This window comes from Elephas maximus, chromosome 7 (assembly GCF_024166365.1).
Source record: "Elephas maximus indicus isolate mEleMax1 chromosome 7, mEleMax1 primary haplotype, whole genome shotgun sequence".
Classification (NCBI taxonomy): Eukaryota; Metazoa; Chordata; class Mammalia; order Proboscidea; family Elephantidae; genus Elephas; species Elephas maximus.
The window spans coordinates 102728251-102751797 of NC_064825.1; the positions used below are offsets into that span (position 1 = coordinate 102728251).

At 56.0% G+C, this 23547-nt stretch overlaps 1 protein-coding gene across 1 annotated transcript; it reads right to left on the reverse strand.

The window, feature by feature from the left end:
• Positions 1-189: 189 nt before the first annotated feature.
• Positions 190-22222, reverse strand: MYBPC3 (myosin binding protein C3). Its single transcript, XM_049891424.1, has 33 exons — positions 22180-22222; positions 20767-21033; positions 19644-19757; positions 19458-19565; positions 19213-19361; positions 17901-18018; positions 17139-17187; positions 16962-16991; positions 16738-16791; positions 15271-15434; positions 12610-12742; positions 12326-12328; positions 12068-12192; positions 11834-11939; positions 11567-11733; positions 10403-10568; positions 9431-9537; positions 9294-9323; positions 7860-7999; positions 7500-7580; positions 6365-6524; positions 5424-5528; positions 5144-5332; positions 3850-3984; positions 3495-3662; positions 2658-2746; positions 2303-2498; positions 1941-2080; positions 1559-1718; positions 1332-1468; positions 880-1066; positions 649-686; positions 190-493 (listed from the first exon to the last, which is right to left on the reverse strand). Exons 1-32 carry the CDS (start codon positions 22202-22204, stop codon positions 676-678), a joined length of 3813 nt encoding a protein of 1270 aa, XP_049747381.1. The 5' UTR covers positions 22205-22222; the 3' UTR covers positions 190-493; positions 649-675.
• Positions 22223-23547: the final 1325 nt, after the last annotated feature.

Genomic DNA, 23547 nt, shown 5'->3' on the forward strand with positions numbered 1-23547 from the left:
GGTTCTTTCTAAGTGGTGCTGTCCCATGGACGTAGGATTCTGTGAGCCTCATTTAAGTCCTTTGGGAAACAGAATGCCTGCCCTCAGTTTGCTGTGAAGATCAAATAGATTTTCCTGTGCTTTTGTGAAACAAGCACATTGCACAGAAGAGTCAGTTCTCTGGGGAGTGATGGAGGCTGAGACCACAGACTGCACTGATCTTTTATTGCCCCTAAGTATCGAGAAGACACAGCAGGCCGGATGGGCCCTGTCCCCGACCCTCATTTCCTGAGCCCACCCACCTTTTGCCCCAAAGATCTGAGGGCGTCACCAGGAGCTCTGACAGTTCTCTCAGGTTCCCCAGTGTCTGCTCGTTGTATCTTCAGTTCTCTACTGCGCCTTCCCCACCCTGGCGCGAGGATACACACACACACACACACCCCAACAGCAGGAAGGTGGTTTTTCCAGCTTCCCTCGAGGCTCCTGGCACGGTAGAGCTGGCATTCGGTTGCACCTGTGACACAGGTTCCCTCATGAGTGAAGTGGACTGAAACTTTTCTCTCCAAGAGCCACCTGCACTCCTCATTTCTTGATAGTTGTCCTTGGACCAAGGGCCAGGGCTCACCTGTGATTTGGGCCCTGGGTGTCAGGGTGGTGTGGAGTACATACCTAGCCATCACTGGGGAGCCAGCCTGGTCACTGGGGCACTGCAGGAGAGAAAGAGGCAGTGACACGTGCTGCGCCTGCCACCCCTGTGTGTCCTCCCAGCCTTCGGGGAAGCCAGCACCGTCACAGGTCAGTGCTCTCAGCCAGAGCAGTTGCATGGACCAGGACAGCAGAGCAGAGTCCCAGTGGGTGCCCTGCTTCCCCTCCCCAGGCCCTGGCCCAGGGCTTCCTCACCTCGCACCTCCAGGAGGCACTCACACTGTGCTTCGCCTTCTAAGTTGGTGGCCCTACAGGCATAGATGCCCCTATCAAAGGGGCACGGCTTCCGAATCTCCAGGGTCAACACACCCTCCTTGCAGAACATGCGGAAGCGGGCGTTTTTACCCAGGTCCAGGCCATTCTTGAACCAGGAAATTTTGGGCTATAAATCAGGTAAAGGAAGAGAAACCATCTCAGGCTGTGAGGGGCCTGGCAGGACCCTAGGGACATCTGCTCCTGTGTCTTCCCACTGGAGTCCCCAAGGCTGGGAGTAAACCGTAAGTGCCAAGGCCCCATTTGGGAAGAGGTGCCTGGCCCTGATACCAAGAAGTGGAGAGGAAGCGGGGTTGAGGTCTGGCGAGGACCCCTAGAGGTTAAAGCCTATAAGCCTTACCTCAGGGTCTGGACCAGGGCCTGGAGTTCTCTACCTTGGGGCTACCCCGCACAGCGCAGCAGAGGACGGCATTGTAGCCTGCGATGACTGAGCGGTTCACCAGGGGACGGGTGAAGCGTGGGGCCTCAGAGAATTCCAGGGCCTTGTATCTGGGTAGCTCGTAGGTGATGCCTGTTGGTGACAGGACTTTGTACCAAGAGGGCCACGCCAAATTAGCCTACCCTCCCTGCTCCCCCCAGGGTGGGGGTGGGGGTACAGTACCTGGTTTGGGGATGAAGACGGGCTCCTTGGTGGTGGCGGCTGTGTCACTTGGACCCACCGCGTTGTGGCTAAAGACCCGGAAGTAGTAGCCATTGCCGATGACGAGCTCTGGCACCACACAGTGAGTGTGGCGGTAGTGCTCCAAAACGGTGAACCACTCCTGGGTGTGAAGGCAGACGAGGGTCTCTGGGAGCCAGTTCCCAATCCCTGCTAGGGACCTCCCTTGACACTCCTGGCGGCTCCACCCCAACTGTGGTGGGGACCGGGCCAGCAGAGGGAGGAGGGCGGTGGGCTTATTCTAAGAGCAGGGAAGGGGAGGCAGGGGCCCAGGTCTTCCTGGACCTAGGGAGGCTGCATGTGGAGTCCAGGACCCTAGGCTTACCATGGTCTTCTTGTCGGCTTTCTGCACTGTGTAACCCCAGAGCTCGGTGTTGCCATCATCTTGGGGTGGCTTCCACTCCAGAGCCACATTGAAACCCCAAGCCTCAATGACCCGAATGTCCTGGGGAGGACTTGGCTTGTCTGTAGGGAGATGACCCAGTTGGAACCACACATCTCCTGACCCTGCCTGAGTTAGAGCTGGGGCGCTGGCCTGCTGCCTTCTGCAGGGCTCTGAGAAGAGGGCCCAGGACAGGCAGATGGGAAGCTCTGGGTTGGGTGCCCAGGTGTGTCCCCTACCCCTGGGGCCTGGAGCTCAGCTCAGGGACTAGAAGTGAGTGGGGTCGGAGGCCCACAGCCACGCACCGACGATCTGCAGGACCAGCGTGGCCTTGTCCTCCATGTTCTCGATGCGCACCGTCACCTGGTAGGTGCCCGAGTGGGTGCGGCGGGCGGCCCGGATGAACAGGATGGTGTCCGTGGGGCTGTTTCGGATGCTCACCTCCTCGCCTGCCAGCAGCTGCCCCTCTCTGGTCCAGGTGATCTGAGGCCTGGGCTTGCCCTGGGGGAGGGGACAGCTCAACCCTGAGCCTGGCTCCCTGACAGCCCTGCATGTGTGGGTGTGGCCTCAGGGGCTGGCCAGCCCAGACACCCAGCTGTCCACTGGATGTGGACAACATGCTGTAGCCTCCCTCTGGGGACAGGGAAGGGGACTGCGTACCTGGAAAGGAATAAGGAGGTTCACGGGCTCCCCGACCTTCCTCTGGATGGTCTGGCGCAGGTGCCTGGGCAGGTGGAGCCATGGCCGCTCTGTGGGTACAGGTGGTGAGTGGCCCAGCCAGGGCTTAGCACAGCCCCAGCGTTGTGGGAGCTCACCCGTCTCTGTTCTCTCTTGAGGCAGGGCCCAGAGGGCTACAGCTAAGAAAAAAAGCTATCTGCCCCTCTTTTTAACTCACCCTTAACCCATAGCAACTCGAGTCCCAAAAAATTTACAGTTCCTGCTTCCACCTGAGCCTCAAACTGCTACAAGAGGCAGGGATCAGAGAAGGTAAGCAACCTGAGGATACATAGCTAGTAAGTAACAGCCAGGAGGCAAATCTAGGCTTTCAGGCCCCCCGCCTCATGCTGCTTCCACCCCAGCTTGCTGCCTGTTTCCACCTTTGAGATCAGTCTTTACACAGTCAGTCCTTTGTTGGGACAAGGAATGGAGAAATGGGAAGCTGATCTCAGGCCAGTGTGACCCTGCATGGCCTCACTGAGGACCTGGACGATACCTGCCTGTCGGAGCCAGGAGCCTCACAGAGCAGAGTTCTTGAGTTCATGGTGTGATGGCCTACCCTTGCCCTATTCCAGAACCTGGGGCTGATGGACAAGGTGAGAGAGCTCTCTGCATGCTTGCTCTGAGCCTGGGCGTGGATGAAGCTCCACCCCCTCCTGTCCTGCCCAGCACTCAGCCCCTTCCACTGGCACCCCCCGCCACTGCTCGGTCTCAGTGACAGGTCCTGTGACAGTGCACAGGGACAAGGGCAAGTGAGGGAGGCCACCCATGGACACTCACGCAGTATCTCTTGCACTGTCACAGGCTCCTTGGTGGTGACAGGGGCCCCGGGCCCGGCCACATTGTGAGCCCGCACGCGGAAGAGCATCCGGGCCCCCGTAGGCAGGTCCTTCACCAGCAGTGACGTGCGCTCTATCAGCCCCTGCAGGGCAGCCACCCACTCTGAGCCTGGGGGTGGGGGTGGGAAGGCAAAGCTGAGGCAATGTCAGCAGCAACACACCACCCCTGCTGCCTACCCTCTGATGGCTGCCTGGGGTCTCTGCTGAGGATAGACACCCAGCAGGGTGTCAGGTGCCTGGCCTGGGGGTGCTGGGAGGCAGAGGGACAGTGCCCAGGCCTGGGTGGGGGCACTCACAGCCCTCCTGGCAGTACTCCACACTGTAGCCGTCCAGGCCGCCTGCTCCCACACGCTCCGGGGGCCGCCACTTGAGGGAGACTGTGGTATCAGAGACATCCTCCACAGCCAGGTGGGTGGGCTCGCTGGGGGGTCCTGGGCAGAGGAGAGACCAGAGAGGGGGGCTGAGGGGGCCAGCACCAGAGGGGAAGCAATGAGCCCAGTGATTCCCAACCGCCCGCTGGTCACGGAACTTCCTTTCAGCTGACTTTCAAGAACTTTAAGGAATATTTCCACACCATTAAAAGGCATATCTCTAGATTGGCTTAACAACAAACAAAATCAACAACAATTACAAAAAAAGGGATTTAAACAGCAAAAGACACCAAAAAGAACACACGCATGAGAAATGTCATAAACGTGACTGCAAAAAACAACAAAAAAGCCCCAAACATGGGCATTTGCTGGCGCTGTGTGATTAGGGTAATTGACTTAAAGTTGAGCAAACCAGAAGTCGGTTCCCAAAAAGGGGGGCCAGGCTCTTCTCCCAAAAGGCACAGCCCACTTCCTGCTGCCTCCCCAAACTGTGGCCCTCTCTGGGCCCTGGGGACCCCTGCCCCTCCACAGCCAGCCACCCTAGACTCACACCCCCAGTAGGGACAAGTGTCCTCAAGAGCCTGGCACACTCTTGGTGTCTATTCTACCCTCCCAGACCATCGTGCAGATGAGGAAACCAGGTCTTCAGGGAGAGACGATGACTCCATGAGGCCCTGCTGGGGAGCGACGGGGCTGGCTCTGCAAACCAGACCTCCACTCCTGGTCCAGACAATACCTGCAGATGTCCCAGCCACTACTCAGGCACCCACTGCCCTCGTCCCATCCCATATATAGCAAACCCTGGGTTGAGGGAAGGGAAAAACGGGACAATTAACATTTATTGAGTGCCTGCTGTATGCTAGATGCTTTGCCTGTGTTATCACATTTCATCCTACCAACAACTCTACGACGTAGATCCTGTCATTATTCCCATTTTGTAGATGTGAAAAGTGAGGTTCGAGAGGTGAAGGGAGTCGACCAGAGGTCAGAGGGGTATGAGTCTCGGCTCCACCCCTACAGCTGCGTGACCTTGATCAAGTCATCTAACTTCTCCGAGCCCCGGTTTTGTCATGTCTGGTGAAGATGTACACACCTCAACTGAAGGCTGATTAACAGATGGATGTAATGCCCAGTGTGGTGGCTGCCCACAGAATGGCTGCCATCATTGGGGCCCCTTGACTGGGGAGTTGGGGGGCAGTGCCAGGCAGGGCTGCCTCACCAATGGGCATGAAGGGCTGGGAGGCGGGGCTGGGCCTGGACATGCCGATGGCGTTGACTGCGTAGACTCGCATCTCATACACTACACCCTCGATCATGCGCTGGGCCTCGAGGGTCAGCTCCCGCAGCAAGTCAAAGTTCAGCCGCATCCACCGGAAGCTCTTCTTCTTCTTGCGCTCCAGGATGTAGCCTGGTGGGGTGGAGGCGGGCACTCTGGTCTGGGGCCCAGGTACCCCTGAGCCCCCTGCCCTGGGCTCTGCCCCCCGTGCCCTGGAACTCACCCAGGATTGGCTGCCCGCCATCGTAGGCAGGTGGCTCCCACTGCACCGTACAGGAGTCCTCGCCCACGTTGCTGATCTTGGGGGCCGCAGGAGCATCGGGCACATCTAAGGAGATGGACCCGCATCAGCCCTGCCAGGCCCCGGGCCTCTGACAATGCTGGCTCCTCCTCTCACCATCCCAACCAGCAGCTACAGACTGCCCCACCAGCACGGAACCAAAACCATCTTTGCGGAACGCAGTTCTGACCATGTCACCAGCCTCCAGTCAACATCCTGTAGTTGTCAGACATCACTGAGTAGATTCCCACTCTCAGCAACCGCATCTGACAGAGAACTGCCCCATAGGGTTTCCAAGGCTGTAATCTTTATGGGGACAGATCACCAGGTCTTTCTCCTGTGGAGCCGCTGCTGGGTTTGAACTACCGATTTTTTGGTTAGCAGCCATGCGCTTAACCATTGTAACACCAGGGCTCTTTATCAACTTGCTATGGCCCATGTTCGCTGCCCTATTCACCTCCTTTCCTGGCCCGATCTCACCATTCCTCCCTCCTCACCCAGGTCACTTATTCCAATCATTCATTTTTCTCCACACTCAGAAACCCTGCCACACCTCCACACCTTTGTACACGCTGTTTCCTCTGCCTAGGGTCCCTCCCCCATCCTCCCAGTATCCCGTAGGCTTCACCCCCCAGGCACAGGGACTGCTCTGTGCTCACTGCTCCCACAGCACTCTGACCACATCTCATGTCCCGCAAATCTGCCAGATGTTTCTGCCTCGTCTCCCCCTAGAATGGAGTCTCCTTAAGGGCAGAAAACCCTGTCCCATTCACTGCCTGGCTCAGAGAGACACCCCTGGATGTTTGTTGAATGGCTACATGAGTGAACAGATGACTAAACAGCCTCCCTGGGTTTGCCCCTCTGTCTTCCCTGGTCATCCTCACCGATGACCTTGACGGTGAGGTTGACCTGGTCCTCGCCCACAGGGTTCTTCACTGTGACAGTGTAGACGCCCTCGTCTTCCTTCTCTGCCCCCTCAACGATGAAGATGCTGCGATCCTTGGTGGTCTCCACATGGACCCTGCCCTCAGTGTCACACAGCAACTGAGGGGAGATGGGGAGGTGGGAAGACAGGGCCCAAGTCAGACCTCAGAGGGCCCTGCAGCCTCTACAAGAGCTCTCAGCCCTGAGAAAGAAACAGAGCTTGGCCCAGGCTCCAGGGAAGCGGATAACACAGCCCAACTGGAAAGTGCACCCATGTCAATAACTAAGTCAAAAACATTTACTTAGCACCTACCGTATGCAAGGTGGAGCCCTGGTGGTGCAGAGGTTAAGAGCTCAGGCTGCTAACCAAAATGTCAGCAGTTCGATTCCACCAGCTGCTCCTTGTAAGCCCTATGGGACAGTTCTACTCTGTCCTATAGGGTCGCTGTGAGTCAGAATCGACTCCATGGCAATGGGGTTTTTTTTTTTTTTTTATAATATGCAAGGCACCAGGGTAAAGGCCTCAAACTCTTAACTCTAGCTTAGTCGTGGAACTTTGGGTAGTTATCTAGCCTCTCTGTGCATCAGTTTCCCATCTGTCAAATGGGGATAACACAACCTCACAGAGCTGTTGTGAGGATCCAGGAAGACCTCAGGTGGACAGGCCTTCAGGAGGACTAAGTGCCACAGAGGAGGGAAAGCAGACCTGGGTGCAGGCCCTTGGGCAGCTACACTCACTGAAAACTGCTGCAGAAACCTAGTTCAGAGGATGCACAAAGTCGAGGTCAGCTCAGGAAGAAGGGAGCCAGGGAGGGGCCCAGTCATAGACGGTTTTCTGAGAATGTTAACAGCATGAACACCCTGTGGATACACCTGTTCACTTCACCGTGTGCCTGACTGAGGTGTGAGAGTCCCATGGAAACCCTGTCTGGGGCAGGAACACACACAGAGGCCCTGGCTGGGTGTGAATCTACCTACCTCTCACGTGAGGCATGTCTCAGGTGTGAGTACCTTCATGAACATCTTACCCGAGGGTGGACACCACAAGGGTAGAAAAGGACAAATGAGCCATGTCCCCACATCAGGCTCACTCACCTTTTTATCAAACACCCATTCTTCACTGTCACCTTCATCCTCTGGGGCATCAAGTGCTGGCCCAGCTGGGACCTTATTCCCCTGAGAACAGAGCAAGAGGCCAGTAGGGGGAAGGGGGGTGGGAATCCCTGCCCATTGGCCCCTCACCTCTCCTTTGCCCCCTCCGTTACCACAGGCCATCAGCTGCTCACCTTGCCACACCCCAGCCAGCTGAGCCCCTGAACTCCCCATTGGTGGCCAGCTGTAGTGCAGGCTACATGTCAGTGTGGGGTAGGGTGAGGTGTAGATCAGGCCCCAGAGCTCCTCAGGTCCTATGAACCCTTTTTACGGATGGGAAAGTGGAGGAGGAATCCACAGTACCTGTGTGATGGCCTTCTGCCAGATCACTGTGGGAGCAGGGTCCCCAGAGATAGGCACATCCAGACGAAGCTTGTTCCCAGCCACAACGACGATGGTATCCGGTTTGCGGCCTGGGCAGTCCAGGTGGATCTTAGGGGGTTCTGGGGAAGAGACACCATAGGTCAGAGAAAGGTCCACGAAAGGGGGGAAACTGGAAGGAGAACAAGTCACTGGGGTGGGGGGGGGGTGGGGAGGCAGTTGGAAAATAAACCTGTGCCCCCAGTTGTTGTCTTTCCAATCAGTTTTACTGAGGTGTAATTTACACATAATAAAAGGCGCAGATGTGTGCATTCAGCTTGAGGAGTTTTGGCAAATGTATAAACTTATGTAACCACCACCCAAATCAAGAGCTAGATCATTCCCATCACCAGAGGCAGTTCCCTGGGAGGTCTGTAACTGTGTTTGGGGGAACACCAATGTCCTGCCAGAAAAAAAAAAGGAGGTTCTGTGGCCAAATAAGTTAGGAAACACTGGGTTAAGCACAGCTCTTTATTGCAGGACTTTTCAGAGCCTTTAACATGCTAATGAGCTTTCTGAATTGCCAAGAGGCGGCTCAAGAATTTAGAGTTTCCCAAACTTCTTTCATTGTGGAACCCTTTTGAAATGGAGTATCATATTAACCAAACCCAGTTTGGAAAGCACTGACCTACCATATGCCTCGGCCTGAACTATTCTCCTGAAGTTAGAATTCCAAAATATCTGATTTTGGAGTTTAATCTAAAAGCAGGAGGGATACTTCCAAAAGGAGAAAAGATGTGACAATAAAGTCTCAGGTTTGTGATGCCATCTGACAGCTCACACACATCGTCTCATCGCATCTCATTTCACAACCACCTTGTGGAGGGGGAACTACTGCTGTTAGCTGCAGTGGAATCGGCCCCCGACACATGGCGAACCCACACACAACAGAACAAAATGCTGCCTGGTCCTCCACCATCCCCGTGATCAGCTGCAGATCAGACCATCGTGATCCACAGGGTTTTCACTGGCTGATTTTCAGAAGTAGATCGCCAGGCCTTTCTTCCTAGTCTGTCTTAATCTGGGAAGCTCTGCTGAAACTGGTTCAGCCTCACAGCAACACACAAGCCCCCACTGACAGATGGGTGGTGGCTGAGCTGAGAATCGAACCACAGTGTCCTGCTCGGAAGGCGAGAATTCTACCACTGAGCAGAAATACCAGGAGTCCCATTTTAGAGATGGAGAAACTGAGGCTCAGAGCGATTATAGGTGGTCCGTGATCTGGGGGGTGGCAGAGATGGGGTTGGGCCTCGGGATCCCCAATCCCAGATCCTTGCTGTTCCCTCTGCCTATAAGTGGGGGGAGACATGGGTGGAGTGGGGTTCTGGGAAGTGGGCAGACCCAGGGCAGCACACGGGAGGGGGGCCCAAGACTCACCCTGCCTGGGCACGAAGTCGATCTTGACCTCTGCAAGAGAAGGAAGAGCAACTGGCACAGGGGCAAAGCAGGGCCCAGCAAGGGGCTTCTGGCCCTGCGGCCCCCAGCCCATCCCACCCACCCTAGTGTGGGCTCACCCATGAAATGAAGCTTGGCTGACAGGTTGCAGGCGAAGCCCTCGGGCACAAAGCTGTAGTCAGCCTCGTCTGCAGGCGTGACGTCGTCAATGGTCAGCTTGTGGACCCTGCAGGGCAGTGGTGGCTTAGGGGGGCCGGTGGGCCACACAGCCCTGGTCCCCCAGACACTGCAGCCAGGGCTCCAGGGGACTCTCGCCTCTTCCTCCTAGCTCCTCGGCATTCTGGTTTTTTAAATGCTCTTTTCTTCATTTGTTATTTCTCCCTCACGTTTTCAGAGGGAGGCAGTGTAGAAGGGATTTCCCCGCCCATGTGTCCCCTTAGCTGGGCCCGTAGACACTGGGCAGGGGCTGGACCTCATCAATCTCTGTGAACTCGGGCCCAGCACAGGCCACCGCAATGCTCAGGAGATGAGTAAGAGAATGGGAGGGAGAGCAGACCTCTGGCCAGGGCCAGCCACCGCCTTGGAGCCTCCTGCCCCACCCTGCCCTGGTCATGAGCTGGGGAGAGGTAGGGGGCCGGGGGTCTCTACCTGCGTGTCCATTTTTCACTGCTCTGTCTCTCTTTTTCCCTGTCCCTGTTCTGTCTCTGTCTCTAGTGACTCTTTCCTCCTCTGGGTCTGTTTCTGTCTCTCTGTCCATCTGTCTGTCTCTCTGTCCATCTGTCTGTCTCTCTATCTCAGTTTCTGCCTGCATGTCTGTTTCTCTTTATGTCTGCCTCTCTCTGTCCTTCTTGTCTGTCTGTCTTTGTCTCCCCCCTCCCTCCCATCTGTCTGTTTCTCTCTCTCAGTCTGTCTGCGTGTCTGTCTGTCTTTATGTCTGCCTCTCTCTGTCAGTCTGTCTCTGTCCACCTCTGTCTGTCTCTGTTTCTCTCTATCTCCTCCCCTTCCATCTGTCTCCCTCTGTCACTCTATCTCAGTCTCCACCTGTCCCATCCACCTGCCCTACCTTCGCAGGTCAAGGCCACCACACTCACCGCCCAATGTGGGACACCTTGATGCGGCTGTCAGGCACCAGCTCCTTCCCGTTCTTCAGCCACACACCCCGCACATTCTCATCCGACACCTCACACTTGAATACGGCCTGGTCCTTTGCACCCACCGTCAAGTCCGCAATGCTCTGGTACACCTCCAGCTTCTTCTCTGGGGGCAGAGCAAAGCCAGTGAGCTCGGGAGGGTGTGTGGGTGTGGGCGTGAATCCCTGCAGAGAACACGTGGGTCGTCGGTGCCAGGTGTGCATGTGTCCGGGTGTGTGTACGTGTGTGTAGAAGTGTACATGTACATGCATGAGTGTGATGCGTGTGTGTGGTGATGATCCAACGTGCATAAGAAAACTTGAGCGTGTGAGAGACCAATTTGACCTTCTCAATACCCTCTGGGGTGTTCGCCTCAGCAAGCCCATTTTACAGAAGAGAAAGGTGAGGCTCAGGGTGGCAAAGTGGCTTACCCAAGGTAGGCCTTCAACCTAGGTTTGCCTGATCTCTGTACATGGCTAGACAGGGTTGGGGCTGATGGGTGTAGGGCCCTGTTATGGATTGAATTGTGTCTCCCCAAGATATGTGTTAAAATCCTAACCCCATACCACCTGGGAATAGGGTTTTGTTTATGTTAATGAGGCCATATCAGTGTAGGGTGTGTCCTAAGCATAATCACTTCTGAGTAATAAAAACTGCAGATTAAACACAGGACCAAGTACAAATGGGGGAAGATAGACACCACGTGAATATCTCCAAGGAGCAGAGGAAAGACAGGGCTATGGACGCTGAAAGAGACAAGGACCTTCCTCCAGAGCTGACGCAGAGAGAGAGCCTTCCCCTAGAGCTGGTGTTCTGAATTCAGGCTTCTAGCTTCCCAAGCTGTGAGAGGAAACCCTGGTGGTGTAGTGGTTAAATGCTAACCAAGAGGTCGGCAGTTCGAGTCTGCCAGGTGCTCCTTGGAAACTCTATGGGGCAGTTCTACTCTGTCCTATAGGGTCGCTATGAGTTGGAATCGACTCGACGGCAGTGGGTTTGGTTTGGTTTTTAAGCCATGAGAAAATAAATTTCTATCTTTATAGCTGCCGACCTGTGGTGTTTCTGTTGCAGCGGCACTAAGTAGCTAACACCAACCCTGGAGCTCTTTGTCCCTGTCCCGGGCCTCACCCTGCACAATAAGTTCAGCCAGCGCCTGGCTCCCACTGGTGTGCAGCGCGTAGTGCCCGGAGTCCTCCAGCGTTGCCTCATTGATGATCAGGTGGTGCCTGCGCCCGTCCTTCTTGAACCGGTATTTGAAGGTTTCCTCCCGGGTCAGCTCCACCCCATCCTTCAGCCTGGCCGGGCAGGGGGGCAATAAGCCCTGGCGGCCTCTCTAGGTGACCCCCTCTGCCCTGAGGGACACCACCCGCCCCTGCCCAGGCCTCTGACACTCACCACTTCACCTGGGCCCCCTCCTCAGACACCTCACACTCAAACTCCACCCGCTGCCCCACCATCACTAGCTGGTCCTCCAGGGGCCGTGTGATCAGGACAGGGGGCTCTGTGGAGGCAAGGAGGGCTGTTTGGGCCTGGCTTCCCAGCAGCCTGTCCCCACCCCCCCACCCCCCATCCCCACCCCCCCCACCCCCACCCCCACCCCCACCCCAACCCCAGGGTCCCAGGCCCCACCTTTGACAAACAGCTCCGAAGTGCATTTCTCCCCGCCCACCACGCACTGGTAGGCCGCGTCGTCAGCCAGTGAGCACTGGCTGATGGTCAGTGTGCGCTTGTTGCCAACGGACTCGAAGATGTACCTGGTAGGGGCCACGGGGGTGGCAGGAGAGTCATGGGCTTGCCTTCTGGGCTCAGGGTGCCCCCATTAAACTCCCTCCCCTGTCAGGATCCACCTGCACCTCCCACCCTAACCTTCCAGGAGCCAAGACTTACTTGCTGTGGCAGAGAAGGGGTCATTGGAGTGTTCCAGATGGGAAGAAGCAAGACCAAGCGACAGAGACCAAGAGAAATGAGAGAGGAATAGACAGACCAAAACAGGAAGAAAGGAAGTTAGACACTCACAGAAATGGGGAAAGGTAGAGAGACAGGGTTAAGAGACAGAGACACATGTATGAAAAGACACAGATTGAGCAAGGCTGTGAGGTGCAGCCTCTCTCTGGGGGTTCTCCCTCCATCCCCCCAGCACCCCCAGCCTCCCTCACTGCCCTTGGCCCCACCTGCCACTCATCTGGATCTCCTGTCCATTCTTAAGCCACTTGACCTCAGCATCAGGGTCTGCCAACTCCACAACCAGCCGGATCTTGTGGCCCTTGCTCACCTGGTAGGCTGGCTGCAGCTTCTTCTGAAAGGCTGAGTATATGCACCCCTCAGCCACCCAGCCACTGGCCACCACACCCTGCTCCCCTGGCCTGGCCCAGACCAGAGGCCTCCCACCACCCACAGCATCTGAGGCAGTGGCCCAGGTCCTCTACCCAGCCGCCTGTGCCTTCCTGTCTCCCTCCGTGCATCTCTCTGTGCCTCCATTATCCATTCTGTGTCTCTCCACCTCCATCTCTGTGTGGGTGTGTCTTTGTCCTCCCATCTGTTTTCTTGGGGTGCTCTCCACCTGCTCAGCTCGCTTGGTGGCAGGGATAAAGCTGGGGACTTCCAGCCTTGTCAGGGGAAGGGGCTTTTCGACCCCAGACCCTCCCTATGGCAATGCCTCCTCTCACTGCTGTGCACCCCTCAGAAGGCCCGTCACCCAGAAGTTTTAAAGCCACCCCCTCACTCAAAAGGCTGGCACTGGCTGCTGGGCTGGGGGCACCATCTACCACACAGAGAAGATTCCCACGTCCGCAAATGCCCTGGCTGGGCCTGGAGCAGTAGGAGGGGCAGAGATCTGACCGGCTTCAGACCCTACTGCTTGCTGCTCTGTGACCTGAGCTCGTTCCTTAACAAACCCCTCTGTGCCTCAGTTTCCTCATTTGTTAAATGGAGATAATACTAGTCTCTCTTTCATAGTGTTATTGCAAGAATTCAAAAAGACAATTATATAAAGCACTAAGTGCTTTGTTGTTGGGTGCTGTCGCGCTGATTCCGACTCCTAGTGACCCCATGTGACAGAGTAGAACTGCCTCATAGGGTTTCCTAGGCTATAATCTTTATGGAAGCAAATCACCAGGTCTTTCTCCTGTGGAACCGATGGGTAGGTTCGAACCGCCAACCTTTAGGTTAGCAGCCGAGAGCTTAACCATTGTGCCACCTAGCTGTTAGTAATGAACTTTTTTTTACTACTACTTTTACAGCTCCCACAACAAGCGGTTCCTGGCCTGAGAGCTCCTGTCTGCCCCATTAGCCTCCACTGCTCTCTGCTGGCTACCCTCTGGGCCCAACGATTCAGGGGGCTTCCTGGCACCAGGGGTCCTGGTGGTGGCTGGGTTAACACTTGTGGCATCGACTGGATTTCTGATTTAAGGTGGGGGACACGTGTGCAGATCAAGGCAGTGTCACGGACAGATGTGCCAGCCCCACAGAGGCCACCCAAAGGCCAGCGATGGAGAGCAGCATGAGGCCGAGGCCCACGAGTGGACAGGAGGGCAGGGGGCCTTGAGGAGGTCAGCATTGAAGCTCTGACCTGCTTTTCTTACCTTCTTCACGTGCGCGTGTGCGTGTTTTGGGAGGGGTTCATCTACACCCCCATTTTCCACACCCATTATGGGGAAACTGACCTGCTCATGCAGTTAGCAGCTACTTGCTGGAAGGCCCTGTGTGCCAAGTGCCCTGCTAAGCTCTGAGGATACTGCGGACAGCCAACCGGTGAGGCTGTCCCTGCCTCACTTCCTAGGGAGCTCATGTCCGTGTGCCCTTGTCAACGCCTTGTTCAGGAGCTAGCCTGAGCCCTTCTCCTCTGATGTGATTGCGATTGCAGGTGGAGGGAGTTAACCTGTGCCCTCCTGCTAGTTTGTGTTAGCTTTCCTTTGTTGGCCTGCAAGGACCATTAACCAGGCTCTCCTTTTCCCATGCGTGGGTCTCTGGGTTATGTTGTCCTTCTCCCTTTTTCTTTGGGCGTGAAGAGGGCTAACTGGTGCTTCAGGGAGAAGGGTTGATCTGATTTTTACTCAGTCAAGAGGGTTCAGTGTTCTCTTTTTGCTGATAGACTCAAAGATGCACCTGGCGGGGACCACGGGAGTGGCCTCTCTGTGCCTCAGTTTCCTCATTTATAAAATGGAGATAATACTAGTCCCTCTACCATAGCGTTGTTGTAAGAATTCAATGGGACAATTATATAAAACACTTAGTGCCTTGTCCTTGTTGTTAGGTGCCATGGAGTCAATTTCGACCATAGTGATCCCATGGTGCGGATAGGGGGCTAACCTGTGCCTCTGCTTTTCCATGGTGGTAGTGGTGAGGTCTAATCTGTGCCTCTCCTTTTCCATGGTAGGGGGGCAACTAACCTGTGCGTCCCTTTTCCATTATGATGGTGGGGCTGAGGCCCTGGTGGCATGGTCGTTAAGAGCTCAGCTGCCAACCAAAAAGTCAGCAGTTTGAATCCACCAGCCACTCCTTGGAAATCCTATGGGGTAGTTTTACTCTGTCCTATAGGGTTGCTGAATAAGAATTGACTCAGTGGCAATGGGTTTTTTTTTTCTCCCGCTTTGGTGGTGGGCTAATCTATGCTAACCTGTGCCCTCTCCTTTTCCATGGTGGTGGGGGGCTAACCTGTGCCTCTCCTTTTCCACGGTGGTGGGGGCTAACCTGTGCCTCTCCTTTTCCACGGTGGTGGGGGGCTAACCTGTGCCTCTCCTTTTCCACGGTGGTGGGGGCTAACCTGTGCCTCTCCTTTCCCACGGTGGCGGGGGCTAACCTGTGCCTCTCCTTTCCCATGGTGGGGGACTAACCTGTGCTCTTCCTCTCATCGCGCTTTATGCCCTTGAGCCTCTTTAGCATGCCTCGCAGGTCCGTGATCCCGTGCTGGAAGGCGATGCGCTCGTACTCGGAAGGGGACGCCTGCCGCAGGATCTCCCACACGTCCTCCTCGGCCGGTGCCTCCAGCTTCGAGTCCCTGGGTCCCACAGTGCATGCAGAGAGGCCTCAGGGGAGCCCTATGGCGCAGGCAGGACTACAGCCCCTCCCCACTTCCCTGGGTGGGGGCTTCCTGGGGCCCAGGAGCTAGAGCTGTTCTGACCCTTTGCCCCTTCCCCTCACCCCTCCACTGGGACAGCTTGGACTCAGCATGGGTCCCAGGCCAGGTCTGGGGCCAAGAGGGCTTAGGGCTCAGTATGGGGAGCTGGGTCTGGGGAGGGATTTCCTGGCTAAAGTGGGGATGACGGGGGTGCTGGGCTCCACTGGACACTTACCTCGAAATCCGGAAGCTGCTGCTCCAGGTGGGGCAGAAAGGGCAGAGGATACATTAGAAGTCTGGGCCACCTCCCCACAGAGACCTGGGACTCCAACCCATGGGCTTCCTCTCCATCCTTTCCCAGTGCTTAAGTCCCCTACATTTACGGTGCGCCACCATGTGCCGCGCCTTGGGCGGGAGCTCCACAGCGTTACCCTTTCACCCCTCCTAAGCTCTGCCAGGGGGCCCTGGGTGGCACAGGTGGTGAAGTGCTGAACTACTAGCCCAAAGTTTGGTAGTTTGGACACACCCAGAGGCACCTCAGAAGACAGGCCTGGTGATCTACTTCCAAAAGTTCAGAGTCTTGAAAACCCTATGGAGTGCAGTTCTACTCTGCACACATGGGGTCGTCATGAGTCAAAATCAACTCGATGGCGACTAACAACAACGACAACAGCTCTGCTAGTTGGCTATCAGGAGAAACTGGAGGCTCAGAGGCTGAGGCTCACCCAGCTAGTAGGACGGTAACTCTCAGACCTTGGGAGGGATGGGTGCAGGCTACTGAAAGGCTCAGCTCTGCACCTACCATCACCCTGCTGCCCCCAAAACCCCAGACCCCATTTCTTACTCTCTGGACATCAGCAGCATCCATGACAACCGGGGCGTCAGGGCACAGGAGGGGAGAAGACAGAGAGAGAACACAAGTCAGCTGGGCTAGGCTGGGTGGGCAACTCCTTCAGCTTTGGGACCCTCTTCCAGCTTTTTCAGAGTTCCCAGAGTCCAGGGTAGGCTAGTACAGACTCAAGTCTATGCACAGCGTGGGTGTGAGGCCACTGTGAGGGTGGTCGTTCACAGGACTGCAGAGCCTTTAACTCCTCCCAACACGGGAATTGGCCCATTTGACAGACAAGGGAAGTAGCTCAGAGAGGTACAGTGTCCTGCCTGGGGCCACACAGCTGGAGAACAGTGGTGCTAGGATTTGAAACCAGGCCTCAAACCCACCAGGAGCCATGACCCAGGGACTTACCTCTTCTTCAGCAGGGAGCTGAAGTCCAGAGTCCCGGCATCCTCGTGGCTGTCACTGCAGAGGAGACACCCCCCACAGCCACCAGTGAGGTCCCAGTGGAAAGGACGTGGTGGAGGGGACAGAGTAGAGTGAGAGGGAAGGGACACTGGCTGGATTGGGGCTCCTGGCCCATCTCAGACCCCAGGGATCTGTGTATAGGGCAGGTGGGGGTGGGGAAGGGGTACCTGATCCTCCGACCACCTCCAGCCAGGCTCCTGTGGGGATTAGACTCAATGTCCTCACCTGCCCAAGGGAGCTTGCTCTCCTCCCTCCCCTCACATCGCCCCCATCCCTGACCCCAAGGGGCCTCAGAATCTATCGATGCCCCCTTTCCCAAGCACTGAGGAGAATCTATCACTTACGTGCGGCGGAAAGCCGATCGGAGGTCCAGGTCTCCAGGGCCAATGGCCTCTGGGTGCAGAAACAGAGAGAAGGCAGGGAACAAGGCTTCAGAGGGGGCCTGCCTGGGATCTGAGTATTTGTAGACCTGCCCGTCCATAACCCATTGAGAGTGGGCATCTGCCCACGGACATGAATTCTCAGCCTTTCACGAAGTCAAGGTGGGGGCAGCTTGAAGTCACCAATTCCCTTACAGGTGGCCCATCTCCCACTCTCCATCCCCTCAACTCAGCCTCCACCTGTTCATCAAATGTTCAGGTAGTGCCAAGCCCTGTGCCAGGAGCCAGGGATACCAAGATGACCGAAACAGAGTTCCCCCCAGAGGGGATCTGGACTCAGCTGTAAGGTGCCACCCACCCCCAACCTGAAGCTTCCACAGGTTTCTTTCATACCTTGTTGAGCCCGGCAGTGTTGGGCATGTAGTTAGCATTGCTGGCTGACCAAGGCTAGGAATACCAGTTGCCACTGAGTCGATTTTGACTCATGGCAACTCCATGGGTGTCAGAGTAAAATTGTGCTCTATAAGCTTTTCAGTGGCTGATTTTTGGAAGTAGATTGCCAGGTCTTTCTTCCAAGGTGCCTCTGGGTGGACTTGAACCTCCAACCTTTTGGTTAGCACCCAAACACATTAACCTTCTGCACCACCGACGAACGCCTGGCCAAGGCTAGGTATGTTCTTTATAGCCGGGAAAGGGAAGCAGGAGTTGGGGAACAGAACCCCTCACCATGGACGGTGAGGTTGAAGTTGCAGCTGTCAAACTTGTCCTTGGTGGACACCTCACAGCGGTAGCCGCCTGCAAAGGTGATCTGGGCATCGGTGATGTGCAGCTCAAACAGGTAGACCTGTGGGGATGGGATGGGGGTAGGGGGTTAAAGGGGCCAACGGAGACCTTGGACTAGGAGATGAAAACCCTCGCCTCTGAAGGAGACTGGTTATGAAGAAAGACCTAGAAAAGGGTCCCACTCTTTCCTCTTACAACTTAAAAAAAAACCCTTTGCCATTGAGTCAATTGCGACTCATAGTGGCCCTATAGGACAGAGTAGAACTGCCCCGTAGAGTTTCCAAGGAGCACCTGGTGGATTCAAACTGCCAACTTTTTTGGTTAGCAGACATAGCTCCTAACCACTACACGAACAGCGTTTCCCCTTAGGGCTTTGATAACACACAGTTTTTGCGTAAATTAGGAAAAGGGGCCCTTTCTCAAGACACATGACTGCCACCTGCTGGAATATGGTCTTGACAAAATACAAATCTGTGCCGTTTACAGGTGAAAGGCATTTGCTTCAGATAAGGCACCGTTGCGCAGTGCAGAGCCTGCACAGCTGAACATGTCAGCCCTGCCCTGCCAGAGACCCCCTTGTTCCCCAGGACAGTGTAGAAGAGTGGAAGGGGCAGAGGCTGAGAGGCAGAGGCACAGGTTCTAGGCCTGGTTCTCAGTGGCCTTGGACCAGTCAGTGACTTAAGCTTGAGCTTTGGTTTTCAGGCTCTGTTAATTGTTCATTGCTGTTGAGTGAATCGCAACTCGTGGTGACCCAGTGTGTGCAGAGTAGAACTGCTTCATAGGGTTCTCGAGGCTGTCACCTTTCAGGAGAAGATCAAGATCGCCAGGCCTGTCTTCCAAGGAGCCTCTGGGTGGATTTGAACCACCAAACTTTTGGTTAGTAGAGTGCTTAGCTGTTTCACCACCCAGGGACTATATAATAAGGAATTGTTCTGATCGATCTCTGAGGGCCCCTTGAGCTCTGATAGCCACTCATCCAGGGATTTTATACCCTAGCTAGTTGGTGCCCCTTCCCCCGTTTCTTCACCGTGCCCCCCAGCCTATCTGAACTCCCTGGGCCCCCAAGCCCCATTATGTCCCCCTAAGACTGTCATGCCCCCATGACCCTTCCCTGAGCCTCGCCATGCCTCCTGGACGCCCTGGCGTCCCAGGCACTCCTTCCTTGCCTCCCATGACTCCCAGGGGTTCTCACGCGCCCTTTCCGTGCCCTCCCACCTCCTGTGCCCCCCAGTCTCCCCATGCCCCAGGTCCCCACCTTGCTGGTCCGGTCATAGCTGTCACGCAACTGCAGGTATTGGCCCACCTTACTGCTCAAATCCACCCACTTGCCCTTGAACCACTTGACCACAGGCGGTTTCAGGAGGCTGGCCCCAGCAACACGGGCAGAGAAGGTGATGTTGCCACCTGCAGGGGAGAGGCGACAACTGGGCTTGGGAGACACCTGGCTGCCTCCCGCCCCACCCACCCCTGGACTCATGGGTACAGCAGCCCCACACTCACCCGCGGTCACCTCGCCATCCTGTGGCCGCGTCACAAAGAGACCAATGGGGTCATCAGGAGCTCCAGGGGACCCCGGGGCAGGGCCATCGGGGGCTTCTGAGCTTGATCCTGTGAGCAGAGGCCTCTGAGGGCTGCTCTGGGACACCCCTCCCCCGGTCCTGTTTCTCCCTGACCAGCCCACCCTACCTTTGGGACTTGGGGAGCTTCCTTCCAACTCAGTGGCTGGGGCCAAGGCTCCAGGGGCTTCAGTAGGGGCTGGGGCAGGAGCTGCAGCAGGGACTGGCACCGGCTCTCCTTTCTCTGAACGGAGGAAGGGGTTGGTGAGGAGGATCTCGCCTCCTGTCCCTGGGTCCTTCTCAGTCTTTGCAGGCCCATCAAACACTGCAGTGTGTCCAGAGCTTCATCGTCTGGACCTCAGCCCCTTCCATGTGCCCTTCTGTCCTCTCATTTTCCTCACCACCTCTGTAAATGCAAGGACTCCCTTCCTCCATCTCTCCTGAGCCTCAGACCCACCACCCATCGCCTGCCAGGCACCTCCCTCAGATGAAGGTGCCCAAAACTCAATTTCTCCTCTTCCCGCCATATTTGGTCCTCCTCACTCCCCCTAAAGAGCCCTGGTGGTGCAAAGGTTAAGCACTTGGCTGCTAACTACAAGGTCAGCGTTTCAAACCCACCCAGCAGCTCCGTAGGAGAAAGACATGAAGATATGCTTCTGTAAAAATTACAGCTTAGAAAATCCTATGGGGCAGCTCTACTCTGTTACATGGAGCACTATGAGTTGAAATTGACTTGATGGCTCCTAGTAACAGCAAATAAACAACAACTGCTCCCCCTTTCCTCTCATGGGAAGCTCATACTGAGCCAGGATCCCTCGTCACACATCTCCTCACCCTGACAGACACTGTCCTCACCTCCCTGTGGGTCTGCTCTGCACAGCTCTGGGTTCTATCCCTCCTCTCCTTCCCCAGGCTGGGCTGGGGCCTCCTTCTACACCTACAACTCCCGGTCATCCCCTGCCAAGACACACAGCTCTCCCAATTGTCATCCATGTGAGGTCATCTCCCCAGTGGGTCTCCCAGAAGGTTGGGGCACTTATTGTCTCTGTATTTTCCCTGCCCCCACAATGGAGCAGGCCGGGGAGGGCACATGGGACCCTCCCAGGAGTCTTGCTGCAGAAAATGGGGAAGGGCCTTCCTGGCAGAAGGCACAGCCAAAGCAAAGGCAAGAACGTGAGACAGCACCTTCTTTTCCCAGGGCAGATGGAGAGGTGGCCGGGCTGCCCCTCACGAACAGCTGACCAGGGTCTTACCTGCCTCTATGACTTTGAGGTCAAACTTGACCTTGGAGGAGCCAGCGATGACTGCATAGGACCCCTGGTCGGCGGGGCCTGCGTCCTGCACTGTCAGCGTGTGTCGCCTGCCCTCGGCTGCCAGGCTGTACTTGTCGCTGGTGCTGATGTCACTGCCTCCCCGCTGCCAGCGCACCTTCACTCCTGGCCGCTCTGTCTCTGCCTCGAATATGGCAGAGCTGCCCGCGGCCACCTCCGCTGACCGTGGCTTCTTGCTGAAGGCTGAAACTGAGGGGCCAGACCAAGGCTACAGGGCCCCCCAGGCTCACCCGTGCACCTGCCCCTGCAGCCCCTCTTGTCAACATTGTGACAAGTACTTCAAGCATTGCCTCATTTAATGCTCCAGCAGCTCTACTAAGTAGATTCAGTTATGTCCATTTTGCAGATGCAGACACTGGGGCTCAGAAAGGCTAAGTGACTTGCCCAAGATCACACAGCCAGTAGGTGGGAGAGCTGCATGTGTCCCCTGGATACCCCGCCTTCCCTGCTTGGGGCCACTGGGCATAAGCCTGGCCTCCCCCGCCACACTAATATGGGGCCCTTGGCAGGGGGCAGGTATTCTGTCTACTTGGAATGTGGCTAAATTTATCCTTCAAGGGCCTCAGGCTCAGAATCAGCAACTGAGATAAAGCTAGCCTGAGAAGTGGCTGGGGGTGGGGTCAGGATTCAGCCCTGGGCGACCTTGGTGAGGCACAGGCCAGGACCAGGACCCTGGGCTGTGACTTTCTCTGCCCTTGGCCTGGGCTCTGGGGCCTCTTGACCATCCTATCCCAGAGCAGAGGGGCTGCAGTGCCCTCAACGTGGGGGCCATGCCTGGTATGGGGCACACAGGGGTGCAGATCGTGAAGCAGGCAATCTCAGAGCTGGTAGGATTCTTAGGGACACTGGGTCCAAGCCCTCCTTGTACAGATGGGGAAACTGAGACCCAGAGAGGGTAGAGACTTATCCAAGGGCATTCGATGAGCCTGGCTCAAGTCTGGACTAAACTTGGGCTCTGCCTGCAGCGGTCTTTTCCCAAAAGGCAAGCCCAGGCCCAACTTTGCTGCAGAAGGAGGAGGGCAGGGGCAGGAAGGGGTCTTTCTGGGTCCTGGGAGTGGGATGATAGCCCTGGGGTTTCCTGCCTCAATTCTGTCATCTCTCTGTGTTCCCGACCCTGGGTTTACCCCTTATTCTCAGCAGAGGGATGAGGAAAGAGAACCTGAGCATCAAAAAGGGACCCAGGAGGATCCTCCCCTCTGTCCTGGGGCTCAGAGGCCTCGTCCTCACCGACCCCTCAGGAACTAGCTCCTTCGTCTGCTCCCCAAGTGTGGCGCCCCCCACCAAGCACTCCCTACCCCTACACTAAAGCCCTTTTGACCCCAAACCTGGAGTTACCTGTTTTTTTCCCGGGCTCTGGCATCTTGAGAGAAGTCACACCAGGCACCAAGCAGGTACAGTCTGAAGGACTGAGCAGGGATCAGCCCCCCGCGCTATATAAGGGTCCCTCCCCCTCACCAGACCCTCCTTATCTGCCTCCTGCCCAGCCACTGGCTAAATATAGACAAATTCCAGGGAGCTGAGGTCTCTCTATGGGGAAAAGGTGAGGGCCACATTGTTCCTGGCTGGTCCCTGTTCCTTTCCCCCTACCCCAATGCAACCTCAGAGGTACCCCAAACCCTGTCTGTGTGTCTGTCTAACAGGTAAACTGTGCGGTGGAAGAGTGCAGGGCCTTATTCTTGAGCACAATGGTTCAAATGCATCCTTTGCCAGGCATCTTCCTGGGCAGTGAGGGGCAGTAAGGGACCATGAAGGGCCATGAGGGGCAGTGAGGAGCTGTGAAGGGCCGTGAGAGACAGTGAGGGGCCATGAGGGGTAGTAAGGGGCCATGCAGGGTCATGAGGGGCAGCAAGGGGCCGTGTGGGGCCATGAGGGGCCATGTGTGGCCATGAGGGGCTGTGAGGGGCAGTAAGGGGCCGCACAGGGTCATGAGAGGAAGCGAGGGGCTGTGCAGGGTGGTGTGGGGCAGTGAGGGGCCATGAGGGACAATGCAGGAGCTGTTGGGGGACCGTGAGAGGCCATAGTCACGTACACAGACCCTGAGGCAGCGGGGCTGCCCCTGAGTCCTGGCTCTGCCATTCACTGAACTTTGCAGAGCCTCAGTTTCCTCATCTGTCAAGAAGGGCTAGTGAGAACACCACCCACAGCATAGGGTTGTTACACGTGTTTACAAATAGGAATGCTTAGAGCCATGCCTGGTATATAAAAAAAAAAAAAAAATTTTTTTTTTTTTTTTTTTATATAAGGAATGCTAAATGAATGTTTCTGTTATTATTTGGCCCATATTATCACACCTCACGGGGCCTGGGTGGCTTCAGGCTGTAGAACCTTGGGTTGGCCTATTCCACAGCCAGGTGCGGAGGGGGCAACATTGGGGGCTGGTGTTACCCAAGGGAAGGGTTGGGTGAGCCTGCAGTGAGGGCATCAGAGTGAATATCTAAATCCACCACACAGAGGAGAGGTAGCTCTTGCAAAAGTCCCAGGGATTAATGCCAGATGTCTTGAATTCCCTTGTGCTCCTCCACTGTTCCTCTGTGACCTTTTGCCCTCATGATAGTACCTCCCCCAGTTTGTCACCTCAAGGACATCAGTTGCTACACAGAAAGAAGCAAATCCCATGTGACCCACTCCCAGCCAGGCCCAGTAACGGTCAACATCATTGGTCCCGCAGGGAGGAGGGAGGAGCTCTCTACACAGCACTTTCCT

Coding starts and splice junctions, on each gene's coding strand:
- MYBPC3 (XM_049891424.1), bottom strand. CDS start 22,204: ATGCCAGAGCCCGGGAAAAAAACAG. Junction 10,569..11,566: donor GGCTGAACTTATTGTGCAGG/GTGAGGCCCGGG, acceptor CTCTGCCCCCAG/AGAAGAAGCTGGAGGTGTAC. Junction 2,081..2,302: donor GCTGGTCCTGCAGATCGTCG/GTGCGTGGCTGT, acceptor ATCTCCCTACAG/ACAAGCCAAGTCCTCCCCAG.